Source organism: Microtus ochrogaster, unplaced genomic scaffold (genome assembly GCF_000317375.1).
Source record: "Microtus ochrogaster isolate Prairie Vole_2 unplaced genomic scaffold, MicOch1.0 UNK2, whole genome shotgun sequence".
In the NCBI taxonomy this organism is placed as follows: Eukaryota; Metazoa; Chordata; class Mammalia; order Rodentia; family Cricetidae; genus Microtus; species Microtus ochrogaster.
This window is the reverse complement of record NW_004949100.1, coordinates 21,320,051-21,330,094: the sequence shown is the minus strand read 5'-3', so window position 1 is coordinate 21,330,094 and position 10,044 is coordinate 21,320,051. Positions and strand designations below refer to the sequence as shown.

At 46.1% G+C, this 10,044-nt stretch overlaps 1 protein-coding gene and 1 long non-coding RNA gene across 2 annotated transcripts in view; one reads left to right on the top strand and one right to left on the bottom strand.

Annotated features, from left to right (window-relative positions):
• Nucleotides 1–10,044, bottom strand: part of Nid1 (nidogen 1) — a 76,535-nt gene that overhangs the window by 19,095 nt on the left and 47,396 nt on the right. The window contains exons 10-12 of the mRNA XM_005365425.3: nucleotides 8,674–8,799; nucleotides 5,783–5,932; nucleotides 4,779–4,901 (exon numbers count right to left, since the gene is read on the bottom strand). Coding sequence (XP_005365482.1) covers nucleotides 4,779–4,901; nucleotides 5,783–5,932; nucleotides 8,674–8,799 — 399 coding nt within the window. The remainder of the gene's footprint in view (nucleotides 1–4,778; nucleotides 4,902–5,782; nucleotides 5,933–8,673; nucleotides 8,800–10,044) is intronic.
• LOC101986318 lies at nucleotides 3,364–4,683 on the top strand. The gene is made up of 4 exons (XR_258783.2): nucleotides 3,364–3,468; nucleotides 3,586–3,787; nucleotides 4,126–4,238; nucleotides 4,526–4,683. It is a non-coding gene; the product is annotated as an uncharacterized LOC101986318 (long non-coding RNA).

Below are 10,044 nucleotides of genomic sequence, written 5' to 3'. Positions count from 1 at the left end.
GAGAGAGAGAGAGAGAGAGAGAGAGAGAGAGAGAGAGAGAGAGAGAGAATGTGTGTGTGTGTATGTGTGTGCGCGCACGTGCGCACATGCAGAGGCCAGAACTCAATCTCCGGTGTCATTTCTCAGTTTTCCTTAACTTCTGGACCTGACTAGACTCCACCTAGGAGTACACCTAGGGTACGCTGGCTAGCCAGTGAGCCTAAGGATCTAAGGAGCCCGTCTGTCGCCACAGCACTAAGATTTCCAGCACGTGCCATGTCCAGTTTTTAAATGCAAGTTCTGGAGACTGAACCCGAGTCCTCTTTTTCAAATTTTACTGATCGAGCTATGGCCCCCAACCCCCAAGCAGAGCATTTGAGCGGGTGAGGGTTATTTCATTTTATGCAGCAGATGGACTTTTGTGCTGATGCCCTGTTGAACATTCAAAAGTCCAAATCATCTAGAATAGACCCTGAAACTTTCAGAAATATCTTGAATGTATGAGGATAGGAAACCTCAATTCTGAGTCAGGAAATAGAAGAATGGTTACAGAAGGCTATGTCCCCATAGGCTTCCGGAAACGAATCCTCATCCTGGCAAACGGGCAGCAGGAGCGGCCAAGGGTACCAGGATTAACTCCTTAGGGAATTTTGCATCAAGGGCCTGGTAGATGGGGTGGGGACAATAAGGGTCAAGAAGACACATTTTCTGGGCTTATTTCTGGTCAGTAAAATTGTATCAGACGCTCTACTTCTGGATGGCTCGGCTGGGAGAAGAAACACATGGTCCCTTGAGACAACTGAGGACTGGCAGGAAATCCGGGGTGGCTTCTCTTGAGATGGCAGAAAAGGAAATGAGAGGACATGAAGAGAGAAAGGAGGCGGCCCATCTGTGATCTCTAGGTTTGCATTCTACTCCTGGTCACACCTGTGACACTGCCAAGTGACGGCCACCGTGGCTGGGTTGGGGTAAGACACGCCAAGCCTCTCTGGCAGACGGTAGGCAGCAATGGGAAGACCTGAGACTGGAGGGAAACTGTGTGCGGAGGTGCCCCTCATTCAAGTGCTTCCTGCATAGTCTCAGCTCCCCATAGGGACCAACCACCCTCATTAACTACACAGACCCTAGCATGACCACAGTACACATCTGTGAACACAATAGTGTAAGAGCCATGAGCAGTGCCCCTTCTCTGCTGGCTTTGGGACATCACTAGCTGCTGAAGAGACACATGAGCCCAGCATGGCCATGCTTCCCAGAATGAGAACTTAAAAGGAAATATACAAGATCTCCAGTGTGGGATCCCTAGTAATTTCCTAAGAACACCAGCTACAATAATAACATTAGACATGAACTTTTCAAGTACCTGCCCAACATGGACCCAAGGATGCAGGATGGGAGGTTAACTCAGGCAGGGGCAATGAACAAACGACATGAAAAGGGCGGACAATGAGGGGGAAATAGAAGTCATAAAACACCCAGAAAAAGCAAATGGCCTCTAGTTTCTTTGCTGTTGCCACTGTGGGAAATGACGCTGTAAGATTTTCCCAGATAAAAGCCCTGGGAGATGTTCAGGCCACTTATCTACTTTATCTGTACTATAAACACTCACCGGAAGCTACCCTGAGCAGAGCATCGTGAAAAGCCTCAGAGCGTATAGATGGGAGGGAAAGAGGAGACTTGTTTCTCAGGGAGCTGGGGGGAGGGTGTGGATGTTATAGAAACACCACCAAGGGCATGGCTGACCTTTCAGAGTGACAAACCTGTCGTTTGGTGCAGTGGCTCTGACCAAACCAGGAGGACTTGGGATATGACTACAAGAGCTAGAAGTCAAGAAGCCTGAGTATCAGAGAAGCTGGTTACCTGGGAGTAGAGAGTATCTTTAGGAAAAGAAGGGAAGGAGGGACTAGAAGACTCAGCAACAATGTGTCTGATTTATAAGGGATGTGCTGGTTGGAGGGCCACAGGAATCAAGCTTGAAGAGGTTTCTAAGCTTCTAAGGAACCTGGTTGGAAAGGGCCGATACTATCAACTCGACAGGATCCGAAATGACCTAGGAGACACCCCCGTAGGCATGACTGTGCGGGAGATTCAAGGTTGGGATAGCTGAAAGGAGAAGACCCATCCAAAAATTGGGCATCACTATCCCATGGGCTGGGATCCTCGACCAAATAAAAATGACCAAAGGAGAAAGCAGACGACACTAGCGTCATCTCTCTCTGCTTCCAGACTGGAGATGCTATGTGACCCTCCCCACACGCTACCCCCGCCTTCAAGCTCCTCCCTACCATGATGGGTAAACTCTTCCTCCCTTAAGGGGCCTTTGTCACAGCCATAAGAAAAGTGACTAATACAGGCACAATGCTATCTCTTCTCTAATTCAACTTGTCCTTTAAGGCCAGGTGCCGAGTCTTCCCCTCCTGTTTTCCTTGCCTTTTCTGCTCCAGCCACTAATCGTCACTCACCATGCTAGTTCTGAGGGCATCCTTCTTCCATTTACAGTGTGGAGATGCTATTGTTCATGGACCGCGTTCAACGGAAGCCACAAACGAGTTGCTAAGGAATAGCTAACTATGTACTAGATGCCCGTGACAAATCAGCATCCCCCTAAACCCTTGTAGCTGTAACCATCTGTGGGACTAATTGTACCCATGGGGATACAGCCCTGGAGTGATTCGGAAATCGAGAGCTGTGCTGTCCTGGACTAGAAAGGCAGAGGGTCAGAAAGAAGAGGAGACTGCCTGTGTCCAGTGCTGCTGCTGTGTCCAAGTGAGTGCATTATGGGCCACTTCAGAGCGTTTGAATGGGTGCAGGAGGTAAAGGCACCTACAGCTGTTTGAGAGTGCATGGGAGAGTTTCAGGAGGAGGCAGCAGCCCGGCACCGGAATCTTAATTACAGAAAATACAGGATAAACTCGAAAGCCCATGGCTGAAACATGATAGCTCATCTTGTTTGTAAGCCTGACACTCTTGGAAGTGGGGAGCCTCAACGGAACTGTCTCCACCACATTGGCCTGTGGGCTTGTCTGGGGGGGCGGGCATTTTCTTAATTGCTGATATAGGAATATCCAGCCCCATTTGGAGGCACCATCCCTAGACATGTGTATCTAGGCTGTACGAGACAGCTTTACTGAGCAAGCCAAGGGGAGCAAGCCAGTAAGCAGGGCTCTCATGGACTCTGCTTTAGTTCCTGCTTTAGCTTTTGCCCTGGCTTCCTTCAGAGATATACTGTAACCTGTAGCTAAAATCAACCCCTTCCTCCCCATGTTGCTATTGGTCGAATCGTTTTCATCACAGCAACAGGAAAGCAAGCTAGAACACACTACAAAGAAACAATGTACCCGATGAACCTTGACCGGTAAACCTTGACCGCAATCAGGTGAGGTCACAGCACCAATGGCCACAAGCCAGGCTGGTTCCCAAGTCTGAGTGGAAACAGCAAAGGGGAGCAACAGGCCTTCTGGGAACAGATTTGCCCCAAGGACTGAACAGGTACACCCGACCAGGCATAGCAGGCAGATTTAAACCAGGGTCGAGGAGAGTTGAGGGCGGGGAGAGGCGTCCTTTACCTGACCTGCAAACCAACAAGCTAGAGGCTCTGTTTCTCAGGAACTCTCAGAAGGGACCTACGTGACAGGAACCTGCCGCGAGGAGAAAGGACTGGGTACAGAACCATGCAGTGTGAGGACCCTGGACAGAAAAAGCCCAGGCGTAAGAGGAGACAGAGCCAGGAAAGCTCCAGTCCATTTGTTTTGCCTGCTGCCTGTTATTTCATGGTACAGTTTCATCTATCTGTTCTTCTTGTTGTTAGGTAAGTATTCAGATTGTTTTCTGATTTTCATGTACATAAACATTCTTGTACATTTCTAGTACGTGTCCTCTTGGTATATAACCAAATGTTAGATTTCTTCTGAGAACAATACATAAACAATCTTAGCAAACAGTTCATATTAATATTATCATTGTCCCATCGTCCCATCTCGGCCCACTGGTCTATCTGTTTCTGTTTAGTAAACAGAGCCTTAAATTCAGGGTAAGGAGTCAGACCTTTAAAAAAAAATCAAAACAAAAACTCAGACATCTGTTTCTCTTTGAACTGGAGAAGTGAAACTAGCCCACAGAAATAATAAATGATGGTTGTTTTAACAGCAGCTGGAATGCCTCACTCAACTTAAGAGACCAGGACGGCTTCTCTACGTATCCTGACCACCAAAAGTCGTGGGCAGAGCTGGAACCATCACTCGTAATTTCAGAAACAGAAGGTAGCCCTCTTCTACTTTGACAGCAACTATTTAAAAAAAAAATTAAGAAAGAAAGAAAAGACTTTTTGGGCTTTTTGAGACAGGGATTCTCTATAGACCAGGAAATCACTCTGTAGACCAGACTGGCCTCAAGTCATAGATCTGCCTGCCTTTGCTTCCCAAGTGCCCCAATGAAAGGTATACACCATCACTACCTGGTATATTTTTTCCATTTTTAAAAACACTGTGTGTGTGTGTGTGCATATATGCATTTATACACACATATTCTCTTGCTTCTGTTTCTCTAGAGCGCCTGGTGAATAAAGCCCAATGCCCAGTTTTTATCCTGTGCTGCTGGCTCCAGGACCTAGGAACCAATGCATTCTAAAATTGTAGCATAGCTTCGGCGCCTGCGAAGTATCCTCTGAAGTTGTACACTGTGTTGTAGCCTGTGGTCTGACTCTGAGGACTTTCCAGGGACCACATCCTCACATCCCCTTCTCCCCAGGTCATCACATCTTATGAACATATCAGTGGGCCATCAACTAACAACCATCTTACCTCCGGGCACACACTGGAAGCCATCCCCCTGATAGCCAGGTTTGCACTGGCACGTGAAGGATCCTGGAGTATTGTAGCAGACAGCATCGGGGTGACATCGGTTGAGCTGGCATTCATCCACGTCTGCAAGACAGCCGCAGGCCATGAGATTGCTTCCAGAATTTGCGGTTGATGCAATAATTTAATCCATGTACTCAAACCTATGTGAATCTGCTTTTAATTCCAGTCCAGGGACTTTAAACTCACTAAATAATAATTTTCAAGACATTTGCACCCCAACTTCTATCTAGTACACTTACAAATGTGTTTCACGTGACAATAATGTCTTCAGGAAACACAGAGCTTACGAAAGGGAAAAGTTTTCCCTGTCAGATGTTCCCTCTTTATTGTGAGCATAAACCTCTAGAACTTGGAAGTGTTTAGAGAAGGGAAAATTACATAGTCCATAACAGAGACATGGTATCTCAGAAACCTTTGTTGAACTTAAGTTTACTATAATGTTGCATAATTCTACAAACCAAGCGCCTTGAGTTACTCTAATTACTACTCCGAGACCCCGGGTGGCTAACTATGGGCTGGTCCCAAGCCTGGGAAGATTCTGTGAGGTCATTTCTCCTCCAACTTCAGAATGGCAGCTTCACTTCTTGTGCTGGAAAGAGCAAGCCCGTTACATACAAAGATGGACATCAAGCTCCATGCAAGCAAGGACTGCTTTTATTTCCAAAAAAAAACAAAAAACAAAAAAAAACAAGCAAGCCTTAGTTCCCAGCCAAGAGCACTATCTTAACTGCTGCCTAATGAAGCAAGCCTTGGGGGCAAGCCACGTAGGTCCCAAATGAGAACGACCCTCCAAGAAAGTGCATAGTTCCAGTTGCTGATAAGATAGAAAAGGCTCTTGCCCAAGCGAGCGGAAAGAAAGAACACATCCTCCTTACACATAAGGAGTAGTGATGATTAGCACACAGTAAATACCACCCAGGACACCCTTCAGAGCTACCACATACCTTGGCAGGCTCTGCCATCCCCAGAGAAGCCAGGCAGACAGGAGCAGGTGTAGGAGGAGCCACCCATATAGATGCACTGGGCCCGCTGGGGGATATCACAGTTGTGGAGACCAGTTTCACAGTAGTTGATGGGTCGCTGGTCCACCGCAGCTTAAGAACGAAGAAACGAACACATGACTTCGGAAGAAAGTCTCAGAACAGGGAGGTACCATTCCAAGTGCTCTGAGCGTCAGAGCTTTGACTCAGTGGGACTTGAGAAGATGACTGGGTATGGGTGCTGCTTGGGTCCAGATCATACTACCCCTTTTAGTCACCGTGTTCCACACCATTGTACCAAGGGCTTCAGGGTCCTGACGTGTTCTACCAGTGAACTGCGTCTCTAGCTCAGGCTGTTCTAGAATTTACTCTGTAGGCCAAGCAAACCTTGAACTTGATCCTCTCAAGTAGCTAAAATAAAAGATCTGTACCCCCAGGTCTGGCTTACTTTCGAGCAATGAAATCCATTATTCAAACAGCTTATGCAGAATTTGATCTATAGTTAAATGGAAGACTGGGGCCAGGGAAGAGGACCAGGATTGTCCTGTAGATCCTATGCCCTCCTAGGTAGCTCTTTGAGGCACCTCCAAGGGTTCCACAAACCGTAGGAAGTGATCACATCCATTTACCTCATTTTGAAGATGGAGAGCTAAGGCCTGGGAGGTTAAGCATCTTGCTGAGAACTGATGTCTTGGAGAAGACATGGACATAGCCTCTGTCCTGTACTCTGTTCTGCCCTGCCCTTGTGAGTGTGGCCTTAGGGAATGGGCACACTCAGACCAATCTGCCGTCTTCACATATACCTCAGTGAGATCTATCTCTTCCCAGTCCACCACTCATATTGAGACAACCAGGGACATCAATAGTACTACAATAAAAGCAAATGTAAGAACCTTCCCCAGCTCAAAAATCAGAGGAAAAAAATTGGGCCAAGAAAACTGATGTTCTCTACTAGGATGAAAAAAAAAATGTTTCAACACAGCAAGCTAAAATCTCAGCTCTGTGCAACCAAGAGGGCTGGCCTCTTGGGTGCACAGATGTTTGGGTCACAATCAAATCATGAGAACTGCCTGTTCCCTCCCGCCCTACAGACACCACCTCATCCAGACCTTGGCTCCTCATCAAGCTCGGAGACAGAGCAAAGGGACGCACATGCATTCGGGTCCCAGTAAACAGCCAGAGAGCACATGGGGACAGGACAGTGACTGCTACAGTCGGTTTCTGTTTTAACTCAGGCAGACACACATGTGCCACTCTGCATATTAGTCTGTAGACTTGGGAATCTCCGTGAATCTCTGAGCCTCAATTCTTGGAACTTGAGTTGGGGATAAATCCGGGTGTATAATTCCGGGGTGAATAGTTGTTGAGCATGCGTGGGGCCATGGGTTACATTCCCAGTCCTAATAAACTGGGCAACTGGGCATGGTGGCACCATGGGTCTACATCCCAGTATTCGGGAAGGTGGAGATGGGGGGGTAAGAAGTTCAAGATCACACTCAGTCAGTTTGAGGGCGGCCTATGATATATGACACCCAGCCTCAAAAAAAGTAAAAAATATCTTAGATATAATAAGGCAGTGTGAACTGGGAGATAACGTATCAAAAATTGTGCTCTTCATGGGCCAGTCACCTACATCAATCAAGAATATAATTAGCCTAATGAATTGATAAAATCAATGTACTTTAGTAAGTCTAAAAAGCTAGGCTTTGGCTTGTGGCTTATTAAATTAGGACTATAAATAGAATGGTGCCAAGTGGAATTTCCTTTCTGATGGAACTCGGGTAGAATTTAAGCTAAGGCAGTTACCGCATGAAGATGCTTCACCATGAATTCCATGGCTGCTAATGACAGAGAGAACCAAGGCTAACGGCTTCGAGTCACTAAATGTATGCTGATAACGGACCAAATAAACTCATAAGAAGCGAGTGGGACAGAACATTTGCAGCGGGTGAATTGCTGCATTGCTAGCATGCACCAGTGCATGTATTACAAGAACACGTTTGCTCAGCCAGACCCAAAAAGAGGAACATGGGATGTACTCACTCATATTTGGTTTTTAGCCATAAATAAAGGACGGTGAGCTTATAATTCACGATCCTAGAGAAGCTAAATAAGAAGGTGAATCCAAAGACAAACATATAGGCATCCTCCTGAATATTAACCTTCATCAGGCGATGAAAGGAGACAGAGACAGAGACCCAAATTGGAGCACCGGACAGAAATCTCAAGGTCCAAATCAGGAGCAGAAGGAGGGGGAGCACGAGCAAGGAACTCAGGACCGCGAGGGGTACACCCACACACTGAGACAATGGGGATGTTCTATCGGGAATTCACCAAGGCCAGCTGGCCTGGGTCTGAAGAAGCATGGGATAAAACCGGACTTGCTGAACATAGCGGACAATGAGGACTACTGAGAACTCAAGAACAATGGCAATGGGTTTTTGATCCTACTGCACATACTGGCTTTGGGGGAGCCTAGGCAGTTTGGATGCTCAACTTACTAAACCTGGATGGAGGTGGGCGGTCCTTGGACCTCCCACAGGTCAGGGAACCCTGATTGCTCTTCAAGCTGATGAGGGAGAGGGACTTGATGGGGGAGGGGGAGGGAAATGGGAGGCGGTGGCAGGAAGGAGGCAGAAATCCTTAATAAATATATAAATTTAAAAAAAAAAAAAAAGAACACGTTTGCTCCTGGAAGCTGTCACCATCTAAGCAGGTGGAGGGTAGGACTCATCCCCATTGTGGTCTGTGCCTAGCAGCAGAAACTGGTGTCTGCTTCCCCATCAGTATCAAACTCGTAATCATGCCTTTCCCATGGAGCTGGCCACCCCAGGAAGATTTCTCGCAGAACTTACCTACGCATATTCCCCCGTCCGAAAAGTGGTAACCCTCCACGCACTCACAGCGGTAGGCTCCTGGGTAATTGTTGCAGATTGCATGGTTCCCACACCGGGAAGGTTGCTCTGAACATTCGTCAATATCTGTAGCAAATTGTTGATAAAAATTCAGACTTATTAAACCTCATAAAAAACAATCAAATAGAAAGCATTTTCCGTAGAGAAGAAATCCATTTGAAGATATATTTTCCTATATGCCCAAAGAAATATGAAATAGAGACTGCTTTTTTGCCCTTTATATAATGTGGAGTGCAACCCTCAATTTGTTTTTTCTAAGTGATGTGTGCTTCTTTCTGAGTGAGGAACCACATGGACACCCATCCAAACAAGTCACTCATACTGGATAGACAAAACACATCGGAAGACACAGAGGACTGCTCTCACAGAGGATCCAAGTTTGATTCCCAGGGTATAAATAAATATTTAAAATAAACTACCTTTCTAAGTTATGATTATAAAGAAAGGCTAGACAACTTAAAGCCAATTGAGAATTCTTTAACGTTACCTAGGATTTAATGGACTCAAAGGTAAGTTATTACATCATTTAGATGGCAGAGTGGTGGCCTTTCATGTGATAGTACTACAGCCATCATCATGGGTAAGGAGGAGCTAAAACTTATGCCTGGTGGCTTAACAGTACTAGGTTCAAATCCTGTCTCCTTTTGTTATTGATTGTGTTTTCTGGGCAGGTTAACTACTCAGTCTCAGCTTCCCAACTAGTAAGTAAATATAATAATATTCACTGGTGCATTCTCTCAGGAATTGAAGAAAATGGATATGGGTTAAGGGAGTACTCAGCCCATTCAAGACATGGATATATAATCATCAGTCAGGGCTGGAGAGATGGCTCAGAGGTTAAGAGCATTGCCTGCTCTTCCAAAGGTCCTGAGTTCAATTCCCAGCAACCACGTGGTGGCTCACAGCCATCTGTAATGGGGTCTGGTGCCTTCTTCTGGCCTGCAGGCATACACACAGGCAGAATATTGTATACATAATAAATAAGTAAATATTAAAAAAAATAATAAAAAAATAAAATATATAATCATCAGTCATCTGTTCTATAACCTAGTTTATTTTGAGAAGTCAGCTTTCAGATTGTCACCAGACTCTGGAGGTCATCTGTGGATACCAGTGGTACAAGGTGGGTTGGCCTGGCCTGGATGAAAACCAGTGCTGACTCTGATCACTCTATCAGCCCAATAGCAGGTTGGAATGCAGTCACGTAAGATACTTTCTGTACTGGTCCCAAACTCAGAAGGTCTATAGTCTTTTCTGAGGTAGGAGTGCAAAGGGTTTTATAACGACTGGGACTATTCGACCCTCTTTCCT